This window comes from Heptranchias perlo, chromosome 1 (genome assembly GCF_035084215.1).
Source record: "Heptranchias perlo isolate sHepPer1 chromosome 1, sHepPer1.hap1, whole genome shotgun sequence".
NCBI lineage: Eukaryota > Metazoa > Chordata > Chondrichthyes > Hexanchiformes > Hexanchidae > Heptranchias > Heptranchias perlo.
The window spans coordinates 196,698,763-196,726,539 of record NC_090325.1 but is presented as its reverse complement, the minus strand read 5'-3'; the positions used below and the strand labels follow the sequence as shown (position 1 = coordinate 196,726,539).

Sequence of the window (27,777 nt, the reverse complement as noted above, 5' to 3'; positions counted from 1 at the left end):
AAGCCTTATGATGTCAGGAAGCATTTCTTCACACAAAGGGGAGTGGAAATCTGGAACTCTCTCTCCAAAAAGCTGTTGGGGCTGGGAGTCAATTGAAAATTTCAAAACTGAGATTGATAGATTTTTGTTGGGTAAGGGTATTAAGGGTTATGGAACCAAGGCAGGTAGATGGAGTTAAGATACAGATCAGCCATGATCTAATTGAATGGCGGAACAGGCTTGAGGGGCTGAATGGCCTCCTCCTGTTCCTATGTTCCTTAAGTTGAGATAAGGAAGATTGTGGTCACTGGTTTAGAGACTAGTTCTAATCCTCGAGGATGCAACATTCCTGCTGAGAGTTCAGGCAATGTTTACAGATAGAGGAGGGACTTCGAACTCACTTGATAAATGTTCTTGTGGCAACGATATCAGTTTAACTGCTTGCTGTTGGGAAATCTAGTTGGGGAGAACGCGGGCATCCAGATCATTGAAAGGTGCTTCGAAGGTTAAACTATTCATTCACCATTTCTACGATTCTATGATTTAACTCCCTCCTGGGTTTGATTTTGGTTCTTGGCAAATTTCTATCAGAACCGTTCAAACTCGTGGATCTGTTTTATTTAAAAGTTTTGTCTACACTTAAAATCGCTTGAAATGCCGTGTCCCCGAGTTCCCGATATGTGCTACTGGAAGGTGAGGCTCCATTCTGGGAGTGCAAGTTCATAAAATGTACCCTCTTGGTGTAAATGAAAAGGAAGGTTTATGCTGGAAACACTGAAGATGGAAAATGACCCCCTAGTTTCTTTTCCTGACGTTCTGAGCATTCATGGCTGTGACCTCGGGTAGCGATAACTGGTGAACCAAACTTTGAGTTTGAATTGTAACAGGATATGTTATGGAACAGGGATTTACTGGATCAGGAAATGACACATCATGGATTTTTGTTCCAGTGGACAGTGTGTCAAAGTGTCCTCGCTTGTACTGTTGGTAAAGGGAAACACGCGTTCCCAAATAAGGCTGCAGCTGTTGAAATGACCATTTTCATTTGTTGATTTTATGACCGTCTCGTTCTCTGGGATTGCAAATTAGGAAATGACAGGCAGTCTCCCTGTCATTTATTCTCCATTAAGGTGAGGCTCAACACTAAGGGTGCCTGTTGTAAAATTTACCCCATACTGTCATATTAGAAACCCTTTGGGTAGAATTTGTTTTAATAGCAACTAAAGGCATATTGTGTCAGAACATCGTAAAAATAATAATATGGAGTTTACAGCACAGAAACAGGCCATTCGACCCAACTGGTCTATGCCGGTGTTTAAACTCCACACGAGCCTCCTCCCCCCGACTTCATCTCACCCTATCAGCATATCCTTCTATTCCTTTCTCCCTCGTGTTTATCTAGCTTCCTCCTAAATGTTATCTATACTATTCACCTCAGCTAGGATTCTGGAATGCTCTGCCTGAGGGGGTGATGGAGGCAGATTCAATCATGGCCTTCAAAAGGGAACTGGATAAGTACCTGAAAGGAAAAAATTTGCAGGGCTACGGGAAAAGGGAGTGGGACTAGTTGGATTGCTCTTGCATCGAGCCGGTGCCGACTCGATGGGCTGAATGGCCTCCTTCTGTGCTGTAACCTTTCTATGATTCTATCTACTCCATCTGGTAGCAAGTTCCACATTCTCACCACTCTGAGTAAAGAAGTTTTTCCTGAATTCCCTATTGGATTTATTAGTGACTATCTTATATTTATGACCCCTAGTTTTGTACTCCTCTCTCTCTTTTCCACCCCCCCCTCCCCCAACAAGAGGGTAGACATGGAGATGTTTCCAATCATATAATAGTTGTAAATGTTTTACATCAGTGTCCCATTATATTTTTTTTAGGCCACCATCAGCCAGCAAGGTGAAATGTACAGGATCATTCTACGCACCACCAGTATTGCCCCCTATGTCTGGCTGGATGTTGGTGATCTCCCCGGACGGTTTGATGACAATGGCTTCCTCATGCTAGAGGAGACCAAACTGATGACCTTTCACCCGTGGCGTCCGACCAGCATTTCTGAATTGAAGAGGTCTCTGTGTGTGCGATCACTGATGGATGTTTATTGACAGCAAACGTCTAGACTCAGTGTCTGGTTAGTGGAACGAACATCCAGTCTGTCGATGTAATAGCCAAATGCATTAAGGAGGACATAATAATTAAAAAAAAACAAGCGTGAACTTGTGAATTGAAATTGATGTGTGGACAGTAGTGATGTCATTAATTTGCTGTAATTGTCCTTATTCAAAAATGGATACATTTGAGACCAAAGAAAAATCAGGAAATGTGTAATTGAAATTTTGAACTCGGTCTTTTCATAATTTAGAAAACAGATTTTGATTTGATTCTGCCAGAGTCCCCTCCCTTCTTAAAAAAAAAAGTGATTATTTTGCTTACAATTATGAATCAATATATCTTTTCCGGTTTAGCTAAAGAAACACGCACTGTTTAACCAATGATACAAAATGTGCATCAGGAAAAGTCAAAACAAAATATTACTGAACATTTTGTAAATCTGTAATTTGTAATTCAGTAGTAGAAAGACTTCCTTACATCTAATCAAATCTTTGGAGGACATTACACACCTTTTACTAAATGTCTGATAGATTTTTTTTCCCTTTCTTTTCACCACTTTATTTAAAAATATTCTGTGGCTTGAAAAAAATCACTAGTTTATTTTTCTCACTGTGCCTTAACAGATACATATCACCACTACTCTCTTAATAACTTATAATTTCAGAGGCTGGGTATTCTGCAGCGAGTGACTCACCTCCTCTCCACCCTCGACAAGGCAAAAGTCAGGAGTGTGATGGAATACTCGCCACTTGTCTGGATCGGGGCAACTGCAACAGCACAAGCAGCTCGACGCCATCCAGAACAAGGCAGTCCTCAGCACTCATGAACTTCTTTTAAATTGAGAAACATATTTTCAAGGAGTAAACTCTCAAATCCACACTAATATTACATATAAATATTTGTCTTGTCCTCCAGGTGCCCAGAACATTTCATCCTCCATCTCCAGGGCTCCTTATTAACCTGTAGGGGAGTGCGTAGTAAATTTTAAATGTCCCAAAAGTCTTACCTGTGGAATTAATAATGTCTGAATGGCAGAGTTGGCTATAAATTATTTTCTGTAACCCGAATTTGAACCTAGGACAGACTGATACGATCGAAGTGTCCTAACTGTAAGGACTAAGTGAGATGAATTTGGGAGGACTGGAGTCAATTCCATGAAAGGTGCCTTGGCATTTGTGTAGTGTGGTGAACCCACTATTTCAAGAGTGGTTTGACTAATGCATTGTAAATACTTAGTATTAGTGCTCCAGACTTCAATTTCACTGTTCTGGTTTATGTATCTCACTGTTCTGGTAGCTTTTAACATTCTTTCTCCACATTGTCTGGGTATTGACAATGATGGACCTGATATCAGTCTCAGGTCCTGTTCTGTTCATTTTGTGTGTATTATGCACACTGCCCTTCCCTCCCAACATGCAGCAATTTATATTTTTAAGCGTTAAAACAATTGCCATTTATGTGCCCAGTTGCATAACTGACTTGAATCCTCCTGCAAATTATTAATTGCATCCCTTGACCTGGGACTGAGTGTTCAAATTGCATGTGTCCCCTTCACACCTGCTAAATGGAACAAGCGCCCCCTTAAATGCAACCCACTGCTTTATAATTAAAGCCCAGACCGCGAGGGACCTGATGAGTTTTAGTGCTGCAAAGCTACTGCAATTACCAAATATTTTCCCCTTTTCAGCTCGACCATCACGTAAACTGCACCTGAAAACAATCCATTTTTGTGCCGTTTATGATTTTTTTTAAACATATCTTGTCACAATTAAATGGCCATAAAGTGCAAAGTGTAGAAGGGAGGTAGATACATTTTTTTAAAACAAGAAAGTGACCAATAGAATTGATTTTAAACATGCTCTGACTGACACACACCGTATAAGGCTGATTGACGGGTGTAAATGGTGTTGCTTAATTATTTAAAAATAATCACTGAATTTACTAAAAGGAACAGTAAAACATAAATGGTATCCTTAAAGTGTTCTGCCTGTGCATTTAGAAATGTATTAGAATAATTATTCTAACATGTTTTTGATGGGGGAGGGAGAGGAACTAATTGTTGAAACTGCAATCAAAAATACTGTGACTCACTCTTGTCTAACCTTTTTTACAAATGTTTGACAAATGGTTTTATTACAAGGTGGCACTGATTAAATGGATAGGAAAAGTACATTACTGTGTTAAAGTCACCTTGTTTTTAAAAATAGACCAAGTGAAGTTGGAGAAATATTGTGACAGTGATCTCAGTTTTTATCATGTGCCATTATATGTATATTAAAGATATTTGATCATTTTCCTTTAGAATCAACTCGAGCCCAAGTGATTTGTTTGTCTGAAGCAAGGTCTTACACTCACTCACAGGGAGCACATCTTCAAACATCATGCTCACCTTCAATCTGTGTCCCTGAGTCAGAACATGCATCAGTGGCACTAATGCATCCACCAATCCATAGTGCAAAGAGCGGATTTTAGAGAATGGCCTAACATGAGGTTAGAGTCCTCTCAGTTTGGCAGGTAATGAAACTCGGCGATTGTTGGCAGGGACTTATGTAGGTCACATGTTCCATCAGTTGCTCCCTGCATCTGTGGGATCTCTGCTAATCTGTACAACTGGACTGCTCACTGTTGTGTGGGTTCCATTGAGAGACTAATAAATTAGAAGGCCTTCTGGAATAGAGTGCCAATGATGTCCTTTATCATGGCAGTGACACCTGGCTGATGTGACAAAGGTCCCACTAGTTTGCCTGGCAACAAAATTCAAGGCAGTGGTCACTTTCGCTGCTGTACTGTGTGTCGAAGCTGGTTAGATCCCCAATAGCCTTTGGGAGGAAGTGCATTCGACAGGCCGAGAAATCTAAATAAGGCCTTTGACATCAGTAAACCCTGTGGAGCGGCTACTGATGTGCTTCAGTCCAGGTTTCTCCAATCTGGCCTCTTGCATATCCCCCTCCTCTTTATAACACAGGAACTCCCAGCAGGAAATCTATTTCCCTACTCCCAACTTTTATATTTGTCCAGCATTCACAAAGAAATGAAAATCACAGTCCTGTAACATTCCACAAACAGGCAATTCTTTCTGCAACAAGGGTCTCCACTGTGCAAGCCCCAGCTGTACTGCTCTATAGTGGCATTGTTTTCAGTGGTTAGTTTAGGGACACAAATTGGGGGAAATTGCAGGAAAAACTTACTTGGAGTACTGGGCACAGTTCTGGTCTCCATATTACAGAAAGGAGAGGGTGCAAAAAAGATTTACAAGGATGATCCCACAATTGAGAGGATATCCTTATCAGGAAAGGCTGAATAGGCTGGGGCTCTTTAGAAAAGGGAAGGCTGAGGGATGACCTGATAGAGGTAGACGTGGAGAAAATGTTTCCATCTGGGGGAAGAGTCCAAAACTAGAGGTCATAAATATAAAACAGTCGCTAATAAATCCAATAGGGAATTCAGGAGAAACTTTTTTAGCCAAAAAGAGTGGTGAGAATGTAGAACTTCCTACCACAAGGAGTATAGGGGAATAGTATAGATGTATTTAAGGGGAAGCTGGATAAACATGAGGGGTATCCTGAAAGGCTCATGTGGAGCATAAACGCTGGCATAGATCAGTTGGGCTGAATGGCGTGTTTCTATGCTATAGTTTTGATGTAACTTGGCCACGCAATACCTATCTCTATTTACATGTTGCAGGATAAATGGTAATGGAGACAGGTCAGTTTTCTTGCAGGGAACTTTTGCTGGCCATTTTCTGGGGTGGGATTGCAGCAATGAGCTACACTCTGCTCGATAGCATTTCAAAACTTCAAAGCAAAATCCATTGTTCATCATCCTCACCAAATGTCAGCTTGTGTCCATTCGATCAGGAGTCTCAGCAAGGTCGTCCATTATCCTTTCTGTAATTACTCTGAGGTCTCCTCTTGATCTATTGTGTAGAGCTAGCCAGGAAAGAGCATAGCTATATGCAGATTACATATTGCTCCCGTTTGTTAAATTCTATCAAACTACTTCACATATGATTTAATTGGTGGAGATAGTAATTTGAAAGCAATTTATATAGTGCCATTCATGACCTCCCAAAGCACTTTACAGCCAATCAAGTACTTTTTTGCAGTGTAGTCACTGTTGTAATGTAGGAAACATGGCAGCCAATTTGCACACAGCAAGATCCCACAAACAGCAATGAGACAAATGACCAGATAATCTGTTTTTAGTGATTGGTTGAGGGATAAATATTGACCAGGACACCGGGGAGAACTCCCCTGCTCTTCTTCAAAACAGTGTTATGGAATCTTTTACATCCACTTGAGGGGGCAGACGGGGCCTTGGTTTAACGTCTCATCCGAAAGACGGCACCTCCGACAGTGCAGCACTCCCTCAGTACCGCACTGGGAGTGTCGGCCTGGATTTTGTGCTCAAGTCTCTGGAGTGGGACTTGAACCCACGACCTTCTGACTTAGGAGGTGAGAATGCTGCCCACTGAGCCACAGCTGACACCGTGATTGGAATAGATTCTCCCCCGCTCCGCACTCCAGATACTGTACAAAGCACATACGACCATTTCTACAGCTCTTCCTGGAGCAAACTGTGAACCCCTCACTGAAAAGCACGCCAGGCCAACGGAGAATCTTTTGATTATCATTAGATTAAAATGATCTGTCTCAATTGCATCCTCTTGATTCTGTTACCTGGCAGTGATTTAAAGCATGTGAGCAGAAATTTTTGTCTGGCGTGGAATCATAGCAATTTCAGCATGGAAGAGACTATTTGGTCCATATGTCTGTGCTGAAGTTTCCTACTCTAATCTCCTTTCTCTGTATCATTTAATATTTTTCTTCTTTATATGTTTATCTAATTCCCTCTTAAATGCAAAGAATGACGGCCGAGTGATAATACATTCAGTGTTTGTGTGGACACATTTCTTCAAATCCTTTATGCTGTTAGTATTAATCTGTTTATTTCCCCCCCCCCCCCCTCCCCTCAAGTCTCATCATAAACTACAATCCTCTCATCCCTGGTAAATTTACACTGCAACTATCCACTGCTCCAATATACTTGTTATAACTGGATGACCAAAATGCCATACAGTTCTCCAACTGTGGCCCAACCAATGTCTTGTACAGATCGCTTTTCATCTTGCATTTATATGCAAAGTCCTTTGTACAAAGCCTAGAATCCAATTTACTTTTATGGGTTTTTTTTCTCCCTAAAATCCTGCTTTTAAAAGATCAGTGTATCTATGCCCCAAAATATCTTTGGTGCTCTACTGACCCTGAAATCACATTGCAATACTTGTGTGCAAACACTCAACACATTTGCCTGAAATTTCTCCCTCCAATGGAGACATTAATCCATTTTTTAAAATGTGCGATTTTAGGGTGATTGAGTAGTTTACCATTTAATGTATTTTTCTATTCACTTCCCTCCCAAATTTACTTCATTTTTTATCTCTGCTAAATTGCACTTGCCACCTGTTTGCCCACTCCCCTGATTGGTTTATGTTCTCCTGCATTCTCCCTCGCAGTTTATGATCCTGCTCCTAGACCTCTGCCATTAACACTCTGTAACTAAACGGTGGAAACTGGAAAAGTATAGTTGTCTTGCCTCCCAGTTTGTGGTGATAATCAGCCTAAGTTCCCTCTCCAGGAAACTGTAAGTGCAAATCAGCACCACTGCTCAGCCAACTCTAGAGTGACATTCAACAAGGTTTTTGCTGGTTTTGTAAAACACTGATGCAAATAGATAGGATCACATCAACCCCATCTGGATCCTTCAGACCATCACACACATTTTTATATAAAACACACATTCATTTGGCAGACAGCGAGCACTGAATTGACACTAATAAGTCATATTTATACCGAACATTAAAGACAGCCAATTCTAATCTGATCTTCCAATCAATTCCAGCTTACACATCTAGCACTAAATTTAGTCACTACAAGTCCGGAAGTAACCAGAATGCGTCACGCAGTCAAAGTTAGAATCCCTGGAGCCGAGTGATTCAGCAAAGTATTTAGAATTGCTAAAATTCTTAATTTTAAGCAGAGTTCCTAACTGATATTATAGTGTTTAAATCATTGGCTCAAGCTGGGGGGAAAAAAAAACTTACCAGACTCAGTGCAATTGGTCCTTTTTTTTTTAATTGTTTATAAAAAAGCTAACAATTTCTAAGTTCAAATTTCAAGCAAAAATAGAAACTCTGACTAGTTAAGGCAACAGAAGCTACTAGGACTATTTACAAATAACCATTTAGAATGAGTAAAAGCTCGATGAGCTCGTCTCTGCGATGAATGTACAATCCAGTTTTTAAAAAAAAACAACAAAACAAAAAAAAAATCACAATTCAACTCAAAGATTGTAAGCAAAACCACACAAATTGTTTCTTTCCTCCATTTGCAAAAACAATGCCAACAACAAACAAGCCTCCGGGTGAAGCTTTTACTCTGTTAATACTTATCAGTACTGAGGAAAAAAAATAACTTGAATTTATACAGTGCCTTTCGCCACCTCAGGATGTCCCAAAGCGCTTTACAGCCAATGAAGTACTTTTTGAAATGTGGTCACTGTTGTAATGTAGGAAACGCAGCAGCCAATTTGCACACAGCAAGATCCCACAAACAGCAATGCGAATGACCAGATAATCTGTTCTAGGTGTTGGTTGAGGGATAAATATTGGCCAGGACACCGGGGAGAACTCCCCTGCTCCTCTTCTTCGAAATAGTGCCGGGGGATCTTTTATGTCCACCTGAGGGGGCAGACAGGGCCTCAGTTTAACGTCTCATCCGAAAGACGGCACCTCCGACAGTGCAGCACTCCCTCAGTTCTGCACTGGGAGTGTCGGCCTGGATTATGTGCTCGAGTCTCTGGAGTGGGACTCAAACCCACGAGACTCCGTTGGTGGCATCATTCTTAAATTTTTGGCCTACGCATATTTAAAAAAAAATAAAAGTAGAAATAAAGCTGAGCGGGGCTAAGTGATATTTAATTAGATTTGAGCACTTGTCTGATTAATTCCCAGCACTGACCTATTTAATATTTAAATGATTAAGCCTTACGGCAGTAATCAAAACTGGGGTTTACACAAGTTTGGGCTGGTTATTTCCAGAATTTTCAGAGAGTCCAAGCAGGTTGAAATCTGTTAACCGCACTTCAGTTCAGTGTCCTGTTAAGGCACCAGCTCTATACACACACCGAGTAGCAAGTTTCACAGTTCGAAAGAACCTTGGTTGTTGCTGAAAGATTCTGTTGACATGAGGCTTAGTCTCCTGAATGAGGTCTCCACTCCACTGTCACACACACTGTCACACTGCTGTGATTTCGGTTCAATCTGGACATCTGAAAAGAATGAGAAGTTTAAATTCTCTTATTATTACAGACAGTGAAACACACTAACTCCATCCCGCTATCGTTCTACTTTCCCCATCAAAGAAAAAGGCACAAAATAATACATATATACTTTTTACACACGTTTAACAAGCCAAACAAACTGACCGCAGTGACGGTAAGTATTGTTCTGGTAGAACGTGCAGTTAAAATCTAGATTAATAACAAGAGATGGATTACAGTGCACATTGTTAATGTCACTATTCTAAAAACTCATTATTGGGAACATTTTCCTCATCTTCCCAAATGTAACAATTCAATGCCTGGAATTAACCAGACGAGTGCTCAAACCTAATTCAATTTCACTTAGCCCCGTTCAGATTTACATCTACTTTTATTTTAAAAATATAAATTAACAATTTTATTGCTGACTTTTTAAAAACAATCCTATACATTAATTCCTTTTTCAAAATACTAGAAATTTTGCAGAAGTCACATCAAGATGAAAAGTGTTATGTACAAGAAACTAATCACAAAGAACCCATTTAGAATGAAGTTGAGAAGATGCAGTGGTCTAGGAAAATATCACAAATAAACAATTATCGGCATTAGTATATAAGACAATACATAACACATAGTCTGTGGTTAATGCCCATTTATTAATAAATAGTCTGTGGTGTAATGCCCATTAGCAAGGGAAAACCTGTATAAAACTCAAGGGAATTTTAGGTCTTTTCGCAAATGAAAAATAAATTAAAAGCCTTTGACCAGCTTGATCTGTGGGAGAAAGGAATAGAAGGATATCCTGATAGGCTGAGATGAAGTAGGGAGGGAGGAGGCTCGTGTGGCATGGGCCTGATGGGCTGAATGGCCTGTTTCTGAGCTGTACGTTCTATGTAACTGGCCAAAGAACAAAAATCCCTTTGTTCTACTTGGTGAGACGTCCATGTGGAATCATCCAGCAGTTTCAACCCAAGCATCAGAGATCTCATCATTCAGAAAGGTCAAACAGGATGAGAGGTGAGAGGTGGAGACGATACATAGGAGCGCTGTTACAAGGTTACAGTTAAGACAGCGGTTGGGGTAAAGTAAAGGAAGGTTTACTCTGCATCAAAGCCTGCGATTATTCATCACCTGGAACTGTGAGATGGCCGACACTGGACCCAAAAATATACCATTGCATTTTAAGCTGTTGTCTGACGTATTATGGTTAGAAAATGATGTCCATCATTTCAGACCACCTATTCTGCAAGAGAAAATGGCCTCTCAAAATGTCTTTAGGGGGATATTGTATGAAACACCCTGAAATGCAGATAATCTTCTTGAGTATCTTTACAGACTAAGCGCTAACTTAAGGCTGTCTGTTATGTTTACCAAGCCGACCCAACCCCATACTGGATACTTGGTCAATTGTTTATTAAGGAATCTATTTGGAATTTCCCTCGAATCTGTGAGAACCTTTAAGGTTTTAAATAGTTGCCTTTAGTATATTTGTGCTTTTCAAAGTTTCTCCAAAACTTCTCCCTTTTAACCATAATCACTTTAGTTTCCTCCTTTTCTCTCCCCCCCTCCCAGGCACTCCTACTCTACAAGTAAAAGCAATTCAGTCAAATATAGTACTTCCCCTTTAAGCCCCAAAATCATCTTTGCAATGTATGGGCATGTACTGTCCATGACAGTATTGTTAGGAGTGACCACCGCACAGTCCTCGTGGAGACGAAGTCCCATCTTCACACTGAGGACACCATCCATCGTGTTGTGTGGCACTACCACCGTGCTAAATGGGAGAGATTCAGAACAGATCTAGCAGCTCAAAACTGGACATCCATGAGGCGCTGTGGGCCATCAGCAGCAGCAGAATTGTATTCACCACAATCTGTAACCTCATGGCCCGGAATATTCCTCACTCTACCATTACTAAAAAGCCAGGGGATCAACCCTGGTTCAATGAGGAGTGTAGAAGAGCATGCCAGGAGCAGCACCGGGCGTACCTAAAAATGAGGTGCCAACCTGGTGAAGCTACAACTCAGGACTATGCTAAACAGGGGAAGCAACATGCTATAGTCAGAGCTAAGCGATTCCACAACCAATGGATCAGATCAAAGCTCTGCAGTCCTGCCACATCCAGTCGTGAATGGTCGTGGACAATTAAACAACTGACGGGAGGAGGAGGCTCTGTAAACACCCCCATCTTCGATGATGGCACAGTCCAGCACGTGAGTGCAAAAGACAAGACTGAAGCGTTTGCAACCATCTTCAGCCAGAAGTGCCGAGTGGATGATCCATCTCGGCCTCCTCCCGATATCCCCACCATCACAGAAGCCAGTCTTCAGCCAAATCGATTCACTCCACGTGATATCAAGAAACGGCTGAGTGCACTGGATACAGACAGCAAAGGCTATGGGCCCCGTCAACATCCCGGCTGTAGTGCTGAATGGCCAGTACAGCTACAACACTGGCATCTACCCGACAATGTGGAAAATTGCCCAGGTATGTCCTGTCCACAAAAGCAGGATAAATCCAATCCAGCCAATTACCGCCCCATCAGTCTACTCTCAATCATCAGCAAAGTGATGGAAGGTGTCGTCGACAGTGCTGTCAAGTGGCACTTATTCACCAATAACCTGCTCACCGATGCTCAGTTTGGGTTCCGCCAGGACCACTCGGCTCCAGACCTCATTAGAGCCTTGGTCCAAACATGGACAAAAGAGCTGAATCCCCCACCAACATCCTGGGGGTCACCATTGACCAGAAACTTAACTGGACCAGCCACATAAATACTGTGGCTACAAGAGCAGGTCAGAGGCTGGGTATTCTGCAGCGAGTGACTCACCTCCTGACCCGCCAAAGCCTTTCCACCATCTACAAGGCACAAGTCAGGAGTGTGATGGAATATTCTCCACTTGCCTGGATGAGTGCAGCTCCAACAACACTCAAGAAGCTCGACACCATCCAGGACAAAGCAGCCCGTTTGATTGGCACCCCATCCACCACCCTAAACATTCACTCCCTTCACCATCGGCGCACTGTGGCTGCAGTGTGTACCATCCACAGGATGCACTGCAGCAACTCACCAAGGCTTCTTCGACAGCACCTCCCAAACCCGTGACCTCTACCACCTAGAAGGACAAGAGCAGCAGGCACATGGGAACAACACCATCTGCACGTTCCCCTCCAAGTCACACATCATTCCAACTTGGAAATATATCGGCCGTTCCTTCATCGTCGCTGGGTCAAAATCCTGGAACTCCCTTCCTAACAGCACTGTGGGAGAACCTTCACCACACGGACTGCAGCGGTTCAAGAAGGCGGCTCACCACCACCTTCTCAAGGGCAATTAGGGATGGGCGATAAATGCCGGCCTCGCCAGCGACGCCCACATCCCATGAACGAATAAAAAAAAAATATTCTTTGGTGTTAGGATAAACTTGATGTAATTTAACTAAATTTTGATGCATCTGATACGTTCATTAGCAGATAAATGTTTTTTTGTATAAAGGATAATTTGAAAGTGTAAAGAAAGCTATTAGCAAACGAAAGGGCAATTGAGTTGATTAGAAAGGGTTAAGTGCTAGAATGAGCTGACAGTCGTGTTCATTAATACTCTGGCCACAAGAAAAGATATTTCTGTAATCCCACAGCCTTAGTAACAGGGATTGGCTGCTCTTACTGTTCCGTTGTTGAATGGTTGAGGGAAATGCTTCCTCTGCCTCTGTGCTTGTTTGCTTGGTCATTGCTTTATGGAGAACTGCAACTGCTTTACTGTAGCCCATAGACTGCAACGTTTCCAGAATCTCCACCACAGTTCCACCAGACACCTGCAACACACCAAGAAATAAAAAGATTTTATATGGTGTCCAAAAGAGAAATCGAAAACAATTGAAAGAGGAAATGAGAGTCAGGAATATTCTAATCTACGCTGTAAGTTTAGCGTCGGTGAAAAGTGATGTCAACGTTACATTAATGCTAAACAGTGGTGTTAATCCGAACACTCAGCCCCCCATCCCCCCGGCCACCCCCACCCCCCCCGTCTCTCCCTCCCCCCCGGCCACCCCCACCCCCCCCCGTCTTTCCCTCCCCCCCGGCCGCCCCCCCTCCCTCCGTCTTTCCCTCTCCCCACCATCCCCCTCCCCGTCTCCCCCCCCCCCCCACCACCACCCCCTCTTCCTGTCTCGGGGTGGGGGGCGAGGGGGAGAGTCCCTGTCTCGGGGTGGGGGGCGAGGGGGAGAGTCCCTGGGGGGGGGGGCGAGGGGGAGAGTCCCTGTCTCGGGGGGGGGGGGGGCGAGGGGGAGAGTCCCTGTCTCGGGGGGGGGGGGGCGAGGGGGAGAGTCCCTGGGGGGGGGGGCTAGTCTCGCACAGCTTCAGTTCGATGTTGGATGGAGTGCACGTCCTGTGTGTTGTCAAACCTGGTTCAGGAACCCCCTCCTTGCACTTTGTAAACTGACTGCACCTTCCTGCTCTCTACATGTTTCTAACTGTTGGGAGAGTCTCTGTACATTGTGTATCCAGGCATGTACGCACTGTCTCTCCATCAGGACAGTTATAGTGTTCCAGCCAGGCAGGAACACAACACATAAACAAGGGTCCTGGTTGAAACTTGATGATGGAGGAGTGTTGTGTGAACTCACCATTGGATTATCACATTGTGTGAACTCACCATTCGATTATCACATTGTGTGAACTCACCATTCGATTATCACATTGTGTGAACTCACCATTCGATTATCATTCTGGTTTTCTCAATGAGGTTTCTTTACACCAAGTTGCTGGAAACAGTTAATATGTTGACGGAATGGTTCTGATCAGTAAGGGTAGAATCTGGGCTCACGTCGTTAGTTTGCACATTTTAACTGGTCTAAAAGGGTTAAAACAGGTTGCACAGACTGGGCCTGTATTCCCTCGAGTATAGAAGATTAAGGGGTGATCTAATCGAGGTGTTTGTGATAATTAAAGGATTTGATAGGGTAGATAGAGAGAAACTATTTCCTCTGGTGGGTGGAGTCCAGAACAAGGAGGCATAACCTTAAAATTAGAGCCAGGCCGTTCAGGGGTGATGTCAGGAAGCACTTCTTCACACAAAGGGGAGTGGAAATCTGGAACTCTCTCCCCCAAAAAGCTGTTGAGGCTGGGGGTCAATTGAAAATGTCAAAACTGAGATTGATTGATTTTTGTTGGGTAAGGGTATTAAGGGTCACGGAACCAAGGCGGGTAGATGGAGTTAAGATACAGATCAGCCATGATCTGATTGGATGGCAGAACAGGCTCAAGGGGCTGAATGGTCTCCTCCTGTTCCTAATTGGTAATTGGAAAAATTGGTAATTGGTAACAGTGAGGAGGATAGTGATAGACTTCAAGAGGATATAGACAGGCTGGTGGAATGGGCAGACACGTGGCAGATGAAATTTAACACAGAAAAATGCAAAGTGATACATTTCGGTAGGAAAAATGAGGAGAGGCAATATAAACTAGAGGGCACAATTCTAAAAGGGCTACATGAACAGAGAGATCAGGTGTATATGTGCACAAATATTACCTTTATAAAACACTGGTTCGACCACAACTGGAGTATTGTGTCCAGTTCTGGGCACCGCACTTTAGGAAGGATATGAAGGCCTTAGGGAGGGTGCAGCGGAGATTTACTAGAATGATTCCAGGGATGAGGGACTTTAGTTACGTGGATAGACTGGAGAAGCTGGGGTTGTTCTCCTTGGAACAGAGAAGGTTGAGAGGAGATTTGATAGAGGTGTTCAAAATCATGAAGGGTCTAGACAGAGTAGATAGAGAGAAACTGTTCCCATTGGCAGAAGGGTCAAGAACCAGAGGACAGAGATTTAAGGTGATTGGCAAAAGAACCAAAGGCGACATGAGGAAAAACTTCTTTACACAACGAGTGGTTATGATCTGGAATGCACTGCCCGAGGGGGTGGTGGAGGCAGATTCAATCATGGCCTTCAAAAGGGAACTGGATAAGTACTTGAAGGGAAAAAATTTGCAGGGCTACGGGGATAGGGACTAGCTGGATTGCTGCTGCAGAGAGCCGGCACGGACTCGATGGGCCTAATGGCCTCCTAACGTACTGTAACCATTCTATGATTCCATTCTATGGTTATCGATGGCACAACAATTTTGAACAAGTACAAATTTAGTGATGCGAAGTGTGAACTCACTCCCTTGTATCAGATTTTTGTCCCAATTGTCAAGCCCTGTTCAGGAATTCCCCAGGTGATGCCTGAGCTCTTGAATTGAGATATTAACTCAACAATCGCTTACAAACCAGTCCAAGGCACAAGTCAGTTTACCTGCGATTAAGAATGTGGGGGCTGACTGAACTTTTCCAGCAAATTAGTTATAACTTATTCCAATGTGTAATTTTTAAGCAATTACTTAAGTAATAAGACTTACTCACACCATAGTGAATAAATAACCGTACTCACTGCAATCTTCTGATTAATAATATTGGCATAGACCAGTTGGGCTGAATGGCTGTACATTTTATGTAATATTGCCACCAGCTTTCTGATGTTTCAATGCCCCATTTAAATCGCATGGATATCCAGTTCACATATAAAATGACATTTGTATAAGAAAGGAAAGTTCAGCTCACCTCATAGTTGTCCAGCAGTGTCTTTGCTGGTGAATGGCTGAGTTTAAAGGCGTTGATAAGAATCCCAAGACCCAATTTCTGTGCTAGAGTCATCCAGTTCAGACTAGGTTCGGGCACCTCTAACAGTTTACATAACTCCAGCCTGGCTTCGACATCCAGTTGCCCTAAATCACCTAGTAGATACAAACACGTCACAGCTCAGCATAGAATCAGCACTTACTATCCTGCCTGGTAAAGTACACGGACTGCAGCGGTTCAAGAAGGTGGCTCATCACCACCTCCTCAAGGGCAACCAGGGATGGGCAATAAATGCCGGCCTTGCCAGCGACGCCCACATCCCATTGAAGAATTTTTAAAAATTCCAGAAATTTATCCATCTGAGGAATGATTTTAAGTTGACATGGGCTCCAAGGAACGCACCCTTGTGGCCCATGAAGGGAAAGTATTGGGCGTTCTGCTCTAAACTGCACAGAGAGCAAGTTTCTCCAATCTTTCCTCACAGCTCATTCCCTTTTGATTTAGGATCAATCATTAAGTTGCTTTTTTCTGCATCTTCTTCAATGCACGGACGTTATTTTTATAGCGTGATGATCAGGATTGAAGATAGTGCAATCTGACCAGTGTATTGTAGAGCTCAGCTACACTAACACTCCACCATTCCAGCTGTACAATGGCTGTAAAGAACTTTGGGAAGTCCTGAGGTCATGAAAGGTGCCAAAGAAATGCAAGATTTTGTTTCCTTATACATCGTGACATTTCATTTGATCTTTTAATTGCTTCATCACTTTGGACATTGAAAGTGACAAGTTACTTTACGGGGTCGGCCATTTAGAACAGAGATGAGGAGAAATTTCTTCACTCAGAGTGTGGTGAACCTGTGGAATTCTCTACCACAGAAGGCAGTGGAGGCCAAGTCATTAGATGTATTCAAGAAGGAGATAGATATATTTCTTAACGCTAAAGGGATCAAGGGATATGGGGAAAAAGCAGGAACAGGGAACTGAGTTAGATGATCAGCCATGATCATTTTGAATGGCAGCAGGCCCGAAGGGCCGAGTGGCCAACTCTTGCTCCTATTTTCTATGTTTCTATGTTACTTCCCGGTCACCCTCTCTTAGCTTCATTTATATTTGCATTATTTTTTTACCCATTGTGTAATAGTTTGCGTATCCCAGTGTTATATTTCATTTGGCTTTTGCCTGCTCAGTTGCATAACTGATCTAGATCCTTCTGCCAATCATTGGTGCCTACTGCCATCGATGTTTTAGTGTTAATTTAATTATATACAAAACAGAATTGCCAGTGTTAAATAATCTCCTCTTGATTTCTCATTTAGTACAGTAATCGAATTCTCAACTTCTAAATATTAGGCACAAGATCATCGAATTCAACAGCTGTGTGTCCGAGCACAGGCCCTCATGGCCACAGCAACACCCAGGGAAACAGATGGCACAAATCATTTTTGGAAATGGTTAATATAACGGGGTCATGAAGGGCAATGATGTGCTTCACTGAAGTCGTAACGATTTATTACCTTGTGGGAAAGAAGTGACCGATGCAGGTTTCGTTTGATATGGTTTACCATTTAGGATATCGTATACCTGGAAAAGAAATGTAAATTGAGAAATCAAACGGCTCACAATTAATGAGACAGCAGAATATTTTTTGATACTCAGAAATATAACTAGAGCACTCAGATTTACGATAATTGGCAAAAAAATCCAGAGGGGAGATGAGGAGAACTTTTTTTTAAAGAAATGCAGCGAGTTGTGATGATCTGGAATGCGCTGCCTGAACGGGCGGTGGAAGCAGATTCAATAATAACTTTCAAAGGGGAATTGGAGAAATACATCAAAAGGAGACATTTGAAGGGCTATGGAGAAAGGGCAGGGGGGAGGGAATAGTTGGCTGTAAAGTGCTTTGGGACGTCCTGAGGTTGTAAAAGGCACTGTATCAATGCAAATCTTTTTTCTTTTAGATTTATGAATCTGCCGTAGGGTTGCCTTGTTTCAATCTTTCACTGGCAGGCGTGTGATCTTGAAATCTTCAACCCCAATGAAACCCCCACACATAAGATTCTGAGAGGGCTCGACAGGGTAGATGCTGAGAGGCTGTTTCCTCTGGCTGGAGAGTCCAGAACGAGGAGGCATAGTCTCAGGATAAGGGGTCGGCCATTTAGGACGGAGATGAGGAAAAATTTCTTCACTCAGAGGGTTGTGAATCTTTGGAATTCTCTACCCCAGAGGGCTGTGGATGCTCAGTTGTTGAATATATTCAAGACTGAGATCGATAGATTTTTGGACTCTCGGGGAATCAAGGGATACGGAGATCGGACAGGAAAGTGGAGTTGAGGTTGAAGATCAGCCATGATGTGATTGAATGGCGGAGCAGGCTCGAGGGGCTGAATGGCCTACTCCTGCTCCTATTTCTCATGTTCTTTCCCCCCCAACCAACCTCTTCCAGTAAGATTGTCCACAAAATACTTAAGATATTCTTACCTCCTCAGAGGCTGCCATGTCCAAGGGAGTGGTCCCATGAAAGATTCCTTCATCATCATCTTCTTCAAGAGCCTCATCAGTTTTGTCATCCAATGGTTCGTGATTCTCGATATGTGGGTCTGCACCTGAGAATATGACATATTATATTACAGCACCAGATCAGCAAATGACCAAACCCACTGCACTCTGACCACAATAAAGACATTTGTGAAAATTAATTTTAAGATAACTTTAAATTTATCTGATTGAAATGATACAAATATATTATTTTGTATAAATAATTTCAAGAAAAAATTCCCCTGAATACTCAGTTGGTTAAGGCAACAAGTAACTGGGCCAGACAAACCCAGATGATGAGAGGTTTTGAGAGAGTAAATAAGGAGAAACTGTTTCCAGTGGCAGGAGGGTCGGTGACCAGAGGACACAGATTTAAAGTAATTGGCAAAAGAACCAGAGGAGGAGATGAGGAGAAATGTGTCATTGACAGCGAGTTGTTCTGATCTGGAATTCACTGCCTGAAAGGGCGGTGGAAGCAGATTCAATAATAACTTTCAAAAAGGAACTGGATAAATACTTGAAGGGGAAAAATTTGCAGGGCCATGGAGAAAGAGCAAGGGGAATGGGACTAATTGGATAGCTCTTTCAAAGAGCCGGCACATGCACAGATGGGCCGAATGGCCTCCTTCTGTGCTGTAAAACAACTCAACAACGCTTACTGTCAGAGCTCTCTGCCCAGGCACTGGAAGATGGGCAGTAGAATTGTGTCCTGGCAAGGAGTCAATCAAACCCCAGAACTTGAGGATACATTTTCCTAATGTGGACTTGCTTCATTTCCCAGGAGTGTATATTGGGGATTCTGGTGCAGAGGTCCGTGGGCCCACAGGATTATTCTGGCCTACGCTTTTAACATCAGCCTCTGAAGAACCACTACTGCCCTGTAAAGCCTCTCTTTACACACAAAACCATCTGCTACATACCTGCTGCCATTAGTAAGGCACAAAGTTTGGTGGAACCTCTTCCTGCTGCTATGTGAAGTGCAGTCGACCCGTCAAATGTGGTAGCATCAACTTCTGCACTGCCCTGAGGAGGCCAAACACATGAGACAGTAACATCGGATGCCCGTCTTTTAGCCTTTGCTATAATAATACAAACCATAGCTCAATCAATCACTAAAAAAACAGATGATCTGGCCAGTATCTCAGCTGTTTGTGGGATCTTGCTGTGCCGCGTTTCCTGACATTACAACAGTGACTACACTTCCAAATGTACTTCATTGGCTGTAAAGCACATTGGGATGTCCGGAGGTCATGAAAGGCGCTATATAAATGCAAGATCCTTCTTTCAAATCAATACCTGTACCAATTAAATAACAATATATATGAGGCCCTCCCTTTCTTCTTTCAATCTGTTACCAACCCAGCACATTGCCTGGAGTGTGTCCGTATAATCAGTGCCAGCTATGAAAAGTAGACAGATTTCCCACTCTCACTAACATTACTGCACAGGCCTATTTTACATAGTGAAATGACACAGAAATCCAAATTTCTAACAATTACACACTTACCAATTTGACAGTAAGTTACATTATGAGAATTACAAATAGAATCAACACAGGGTTTTGTAGTTTCAAGTATTGCCTGAACTCACGGAGGGCTGTTTCTTTTTAATTTGTTCATGGGATGTGGGCGTCGCTGGCGAGGTTCTGCGAGGCTGCGCTGTTGGTGCTGAGCCTCACTAGACACAAGCGTGGGGCGGGGATAAGATTGGATCACTATAACCCCAATCCTTTGTATGTTGTTTGCAAATAGTTGAGCTGTATTGGGTTTGCTTCTATTGAGGACGAGTCTGGACCAGCAAAGGACAGTTCTCTTGAGCAGTGAATGTAGATATACTCGTACCACTCTCTAAGTGTTGACTGTTCCTCATTAGGTTTTTCAAGTTGTACTTGTATATGGGAGGCAGGGATGAGTTTCAAAGAGTCGAATGACATTTTGTTGCGTTATGTGCATTTCTCAGCTTTAGTTTTGATGTGTTTATACTTGGTCATCACTGAATCAAATTCTTATTTGTTTGATCGCATTTTTTCTCTTTACTTTGCTCGTGCTTTTATGTTCTCATTCAGTAGAAAAATGTTGCACTGTGGATAAAAGCATTTGTGATGCAGACTGGACGCCAAATCATGGCCTTCAAAAGGGAACTGGATAAGTACCTGAAAGGAAAAAATTTGCAGGGCTACAGGGATAGGGCGGGGGACTGGGACTAGCTGGATTGCTCTTGCATAGAGCCGGCATGGACATGATGGGCCGAATGGCCTCCTTCCATGCTGTAACCTTTCTATGATTCTGTGAATTCTTCGATCAGCATTTGCATTGGCAGAATTATCCTGGCACCAGCACACACTCACCACCAGAGGGAGCTCGTTCCTAATAAAGATTTCACCGACAAAAGCAACTGGGCATCAAAAACTTTACACCAATAAAAGGCTGCGATGAAAAGCTCAGTGCGGCAGCACTCTCGCCTCTGAGTCAGAAGGTCGTGGGTTCAAGTCTCACTACAGAGACTCGAGCACATCATCTAGGCCAGTGCAGTACTGAGGGAGTGCTGCACTGTCAGAGGTGCCGTCTTTCGGGTGAAACATTAAACCGAGGCCCCGTCTGCCCTCTCAGGTGGACATAAAAGGTCTCACTGGCCACTATTTCAAAGAAGAGCAGGGGGAGTTCTCCCCGGGGTCCTGTCCAATATTTATCCCCCAAACAACACTTAAAAAAAACAGATCATCTGGGTCATTATCACATTGCTGTTTGTGGGATCTTGCTGTGCGCAAATTGGCTGCTGCGTTTCCTACATTACAACGGTGACTACACTTCAGAAGTATTTCACGAGCTCTAAAGCACTTTGGGATATCTCGAGGTCGTGAAAGGTTCAATATAAACGCAAGTTCTTTCTTTCTTTAACCCAGCTGAACTCACCTCAAGCAGAAGGCTACCAGCCAAAGAGATGTTCTCCTGCTCGACTGCTAAATGCAGGGCGGTCCGGCCAGAGCGCTGGTCTGGAGTGTCCACTTCAGCTCCTGCTGCTACCAGCTGTCTCAGGGAGGACAGACTGTTTGCCAACACTGCCAGGTGAATGGCATGGAAACCTGAAAATAACACCGGCAAAAGTTTAGTGTTTAAATATTGATTTATTTGCCCAACTCTAATATTTATAGTGGTTACATTCCGTAACTGTTATAATTGTAAAAATAATAGCCATGAAAAGCCGGAGCCACATTAAGAGCTTTGGAACGTCCTGAGGTTGTGAAAGGCGCTATATAAATGCAATTTATTTCCTTCTTTCACATTTGAGTGTGATGATTTGGAATTGCCTTGTTTAAAACGGGAGATACCATCTTGAGATGGGAAACTTGGCATAAATACAGAACTACTTTACAAACTTTCTATTCCAGGCTGTTCGATAACAGCTGATATTGAACTGGGCTCAGATGGTAGCAGGCTCACCTCGAGTCAGAGGGTCGTCGGTTCGAGGCCATAATCTAGGCCGACACTCCAGTGCAGTACCGAGGGAGTGCTGCACTGTCAGAGGTGCTGTTTCTCAGGTGAGACATTAACCCGAGTCTCCGCCCACCTGCCTGTTCAGATGGGTGTAAAAGTTCCCCTAGCACCATGCATTGAAAAGCTGGGAGTTCTGGTGTTATGGACATTATCCCTCCTCATTATTGTTCAGGAACGTTTCTCTAGTTTGGGAACTGATTTTCAATCTCTGGCTCCCCTTTTGTGAGAGGCAAATTTTCAAGGTCAGAAGATTGTTCAGTTGCAATTTATTGTTGTTTTATGTGATAGAATCATGGAATGTTCCAGCACAGAAGCAGGCCATTTGGCCCATCATGTCAGTGCTGGTGCTTTTTCCACATGTGCCACCCAGTCTAATCTCACTCTTTTTACTAGTTCCTCAGACCCTTTAGTAGTCAAGCAACTATCTAGCGGGCTAAAAGGGTAACAATGCCACTAATGCGGCATTCATTTTAAGGATTATTGGTGCAGGAAATGTAAAAGACATTGCACTGGTACAGTAAGGGCTGAGGTACATTGTTGGGGCAGAGTAGAGGGAGCTTTACTCTGTATCTCGCTGTGAAATATTGGATCCATTCCCCCTGCACAATGAAAAAATCTTACAATTTTGCTAAAGAAATTGTGCATCAGAATTACACACAAGATTATAACTCTTGGTGGTGTAAAACCCAAAAACAAACAATACCATATAAAAAAAAATCAAAATATTTTGAAGGCATTCTGCTAATTCTAATAAACCTTAGAGGAGACTCGGGTGGAGCATAAACACCAGCATGGACCCGTTGGGCCGAATGGCCTGTTTCTGTGCTGTACATTCTACGTGAAACCTCTGTTAGGAACAGGAGTCCCAAATTTTCTTCCTTTCAGTGTAGATTATTATAAACCCATCGCTCCTTGACAAGATTCTACATAATAAAACTGCACTGCAGAAATCACAGAGGCCTCCTCATCCCCCTTGTGCTAGGTTTGATCATTCACTCTCAGCTCCCAACGTACATACCTGCATTGTTTGGTACAACGAGGAGGTTCACCATACCTGCATTGTTTGGTACAACGAGGAGGTTCACCATACCTGCATTGTTTGGTAGAACGAGGAGGTTCACCACACCTGCATTGTTTGGTAGAGTGAGGAGGTTCACCATACCTGCATTGTTTGGCAGAGTGAGGAGATTCACCATACCTGCGTTGTTTGGCAGAGTGAGGAGATTCTCCATACCTGCGTTGTTTGGCAGAGTGAGGAGATTCACCATACCTGCATTGTTTGGCAGAGTGAGGAGATTCACCATACCTGCATTGTTTGGCAGAGTGAGGAGATTCACCATACCTGCGTTGTTTGGCAGAGTGAGGAGGTTCTCCATACCTGCGTTGTTTGGCAGAGTGAGGAGATTCACCATACCTGCGTTGTTTGGCAGAGTGAGGAGGTTCTCCATACCTGCGTTGTTTGGCAGAGTGAGGAGATTCACCATACCTGCGTTGTTTGGCAGAGTGAGGAGGTTCACCATACCTGCATTGTTTGGCAGAGTGAGGAGGTTCTCCATACCTGCGTTGTTTGGCAGAGTGAGGAGATTCACCATACCTGCATTGTTTGGTAGAGTGAGGAGGTTCACCACACCTGCATTGTTTGGTAGAGTGAGGAGGTTCACCATACCTGCATTGTTTGGCAGAGTGAGGAGATTCACCATACCTGCGTTGTTTGGCAGAGTGAGGAGGTTCTCCATACCTGCGTTGTTTGGCAGAGTGAGGAGATTCACCATACCTGCATTGTTTGGCAGAGTGAGGAGGTTCTCCATACCTGCATTGTTTGGCAGAGTGAGGAGGTTCACCATACCTGCGTTGTTTGGCAGAGTGAGGAGGTTCACCATACCTGCATTGTTTGGCAGAGTGAGGAGGTTCTCCATACCTGCGTTGTTTGGCAGAGTGAGGAGATTCACCATACCTGCATTGTTTGGCAGAGTGAGGAGGTTCACCATACCTGCATTGTTTGGTAGAGTGAGGAGGTTCACCACACCTGCATTGTTTGGTAGAGTGAGGAGGTTCACCATACCTGCGTTGTTTGGCAGAGTGAGGAGGTTCTCCATACCTGCGTTGTTTGGCAGAGTGAGGAGATTCACCATACCTGCATTGTTTGGTAGAGTGAGGAGGTTCACCACACCTGCATTGTTTGGTAGAGTGAGGAGGTTCACCATACCTGCGTTGTTTGGCAGAGTGAGGAGGTTCACCATACCTGCGTTGTTTGGTAGAGTGAGGAGGTTCACCATACCTGCATTGTTTGGCAGAGTGAGGAGGTTCACCATACCTGCATTGTTTGGTAGAGTGAGGAGGTTCACCATACCTGCATTGTTTGGTAGAGTGAGGAGGTTCACCACACCTGCATTGTTTGGCAGAGTGAGGAGGTTCACCATACCTGCATTGTTTGGTAGAACGAGGAGGTTCACCATACCTGCATTGTTTGGTAGAACGAGGAGGTTCACCACACCTGCATTGTTTGGTAGAGTGAGGAGGTTCACCACACCTGCATTGTTTGGTAGAGTGAGGAGGTTCACCACACCTGCATTGTTTGGTAGAGTGAGGAGGTTCACCACACCTGCATTGTTTGGTAGAGTGAGGAGGTTCACCACACCTGCATTGTTTGGTAGAGTGAGGAGGTTCACCATACCTGCGTTGTTTGGCAGAGTGAGGAGGTTCACCATACCTGCGTTGTTTGGTAGAGTGAGGAGGTTCACCATACCTACATTGTTTGGCAGAGTGAGGAGGTTCACCATACCTGCATTGTTTGGTAGAGCCAGGAGGTTCATCACAGCTTTGTTCCTTTTGCTTAGCAGGACATTCAGAATCTTCACGTCCCCCTGCTCTGCAGCCAGATGTAGAACCGAATTACTGTGGCAATCCAAGAGATTCACATCAGCTCCCGCCTGCAGCAAGACCTCCACCACTCCTGCCTGCCTTGTGATAACTGCCAGATGCAACGGAGTCTGCAAAAAAAGGTAAGTGTATTTGTACACAGTTCTGATAGACCTGTTAGAGGAAACAAAGAGTTGGGGTAAAAAGGTGTTCGTTGGATTGGAGAAAGTTTGGAACTGGTGTACCCCAGGGGCCCACTTTTATTCTCCGCACATAGAGATGATTTAGTCTCGGGTATAGTGAGCACAATCTTGAAACTTTCTGATGACACAAAAGTAGGAGGTTTGACAAACGGTGAGGAGTGCTGTAAAAGACTTCAGGAAGACACAGGCCGGTTAGCGGAACGCGCAGACGCGAATTAGTGCGGATCAGAGTGATAGAATACATTTTGGGAACGGCACTAGACACTCAATGGAAAGACGCTAAAAGGTGTGGATGAACAGTGAGACTGGAGGTTCAAACACGGGATGCGGTGACTAGGGGTTATAGGATTGGACAAGCAACCCAGAGGTCATGAGTTCAAATCTCAGCATGACACGTTGTGAAACTGAATTGAAGAAGTCAGGTGATTTGTGGCTAGCACCAGAGAAACTAGATTCTCGTAAAAACCCAAGGGGTTCACTAATGGAAGGGACCTGCCACCATACCCAGTCTGGCCTACACGACTACAGGCAAACACTGTGTGCTTGACTCTTAATGCCCTTAGGGCAACTAGGAATGAGCAATAAATACTGGCTTGTCAGAATTGCCCATATCTCAAGAATAAGTAAAGTACATAATTCCCTTAAAGCGTGACTCCAGGTAGATAAAACCATTAAAAAATTCCAACAGCCTTTTGTGGTTTATAATTAGGGGTGCAGAGTAAAAGAGCGGAGAAGTAATGATAACTTTGTACCAAAACATTGTTTAGGCCACAGTTGGAGCTCAGTGTGTTGTTTTTGGCACCGAATCATAGAAAGAGTTTTAATCCATAGACAGCTTGAAGCGTAGATTGACCAGGATGATGTCTGGAGTGAGAAATTATGGTTATGAGGAGAAACTTGAGAGACCAGGACTATTTCCAGTAGGTCAGAGAAGGTTAAAGAGGAAATCTAAGAGGTTTTTGAAATTACGTAAGGTCCTGAAAAGAGTGACTAAGGAAGAACTATTTCCACTGGTTGGGGAATCAGTGACAAACGGGTCATCAATTTAAAGTTGTCACTGAGAAAAGTTAGGAGAAATTTCTTTATACAGTGGGCTGTTTGAAGAATGGAATGCTTTGCTACAGGGATTGGTTGAAGCATCTTTTTAGGGAAAACTAGATAAATATTTGAAGCAGAGGAAGATCAGAGCTATGGGGAGAGAGGGGGGCAGTGGGGTTAGTTTGGAGATTGATACAGGGCTATGGGGAGAGAGCGGGGCAGTGGGGTTAGTGTGGGGATTGATACAGGGCGATGGGGAGAGAGTGGGGCAGTGGGGTTAGTTTGGAGATTGATACAGGGCTATGGGGAGAGAGTGGGGCAGTGGGATTAGTTTGGGATTGATACAGGGCTATGGGGAGAGAGTGGGGCACTGGGATTAGTTTGGGATTGATACAGGGCTATGGGGAGAGAGTGGGGCACTGGGATTAGTTTGGGATTGATACAGGGCTATGGGGAGAGAGTGGGGCAGTGGGATTAGTTTGGGATTGATACAGGGCTATGGGGAGAGAGTGGGGCAGTGGGATTAGTTTGGGATTGATACAGGGCTATGGGGAGAGAGTAGGGCAGTGGGATTAGTTTGAGGATTGATACAGGGCTATGGGGAGAGAGCGGGGCAGTGGGATTAGTTTGTGATTGAGACAGGGCTATGGGGAGAGAGTGGGGCAGTGGGATTAGTTTGGGATTGATACAGGGCTATGGGGAGAGAGTGGAGCAGTGGGATTAGTATGAGATTTATACAGGGCTATGGGGAGAGAGCGGGGCAGTGGGATTAGTTTGGGGATTGATACAGGACTATGGGGAGAGAGCGGGGCAGTGGGATTAGTTTGGGGATTGATACAGGACTATGGGGAGAGAGTGGGGCAGTGGGATTAGTTTGGGGATTGATACAGGACTATGGGGAGAGAGTGGGGCAGTGGGATTAGTATGAGATTTATACAGGGCTATGGGGAGAGAGCGGGGCACTGGGATTAGTTGGGATTGATATAGGGCTATGGGGAGAGAGCGGGGCAGTGGGATTAGTTTGGGGATTGATACAGGGCGATGGGGAGAGAGTGGGGCAGTGGGATTAGTTTGGGGATTGATACAGGACTATGGGGATAGAGTGGGGCAGTGGGATTAGTATGAGATTTATACAGGGATATGGGGAGAGAGCGGGGCAGTGGGATTAGTATGAGATTTATACAGGGATATGGGGAGAGAGTGGGGCACTGGGATTAGTTGGGATTGATACAGGACTATGGGGAGAGAGTGGGGCAGTGGGGTTAGTTTGGGATTGATACAGGACTATGGGGAGAGAGTGGGGCACTGGGATTAGTTTGGGATTGATACAGGGCTATGGGGAGAGAGTGGGGCACTGGGATTAGTTTGGGATTGATACAGGACTATGGGGAGAGAGTGGGGCAGTGGGATTAGTTTGGGATTGATACAGGACTATGGGGAGAGAGTGGGGCAGTGGGATTAGTTTGGGGATTGATACAGGACTATGGGGAGAGAGTGGGGCACTGGGATTAGTTGGGATTGATACAGGGCTATGGGGAGAGAGTGGGGCAGTGTGATTAGTTTGGGATTGATACAGGGCTATGGGGAGAGAGCGGGGCAGTGGGATTAGTTGG

The 27,777-nt window shown here is 43.9% G+C and overlaps 2 protein-coding genes across 2 annotated transcripts in view; one reads left to right on the top strand and one right to left on the bottom strand.

The window, feature by feature from the left end:
• Positions 1-4,398, top strand: part of manba (mannosidase, beta A, lysosomal) — a 66,572-nt gene extending 62,174 nt beyond the window's left edge. The window contains exon 17 of the mRNA XM_067994790.1: positions 1,863-4,398. Coding sequence (XP_067850891.1) covers positions 1,863-2,087 — 225 coding nt within the window. The 3' untranslated portion in view covers positions 2,088-4,398. The remainder of the gene's footprint in view (positions 1-1,862) is intronic.
• Positions 4,399-8,211: 3,813 nt separating this feature from the next.
• The window catches only part of LOC137331176 (nuclear factor NF-kappa-B p105 subunit-like), a 116,156-nt gene continuing 96,590 nt past the window's right edge, over positions 8,212-27,777 (bottom strand). Inside the window, exons 17-24 of the mRNA XM_067994776.1 lie at positions 24,847-25,054; positions 21,483-21,652; positions 19,491-19,593; positions 18,514-18,638; positions 17,550-17,616; positions 16,016-16,188; positions 13,082-13,229; positions 8,212-9,423 (exon numbers count right to left, since the gene is read on the bottom strand). Coding sequence (XP_067850877.1) covers positions 9,293-9,423; positions 13,082-13,229; positions 16,016-16,188; positions 17,550-17,616; positions 18,514-18,638; positions 19,491-19,593; positions 21,483-21,652; positions 24,847-25,054 — 1,125 coding nt within the window. The 3' untranslated portion in view covers positions 8,212-9,292. The remainder of the gene's footprint in view (positions 9,424-13,081; positions 13,230-16,015; positions 16,189-17,549; positions 17,617-18,513; positions 18,639-19,490; positions 19,594-21,482; positions 21,653-24,846; positions 25,055-27,777) is intronic.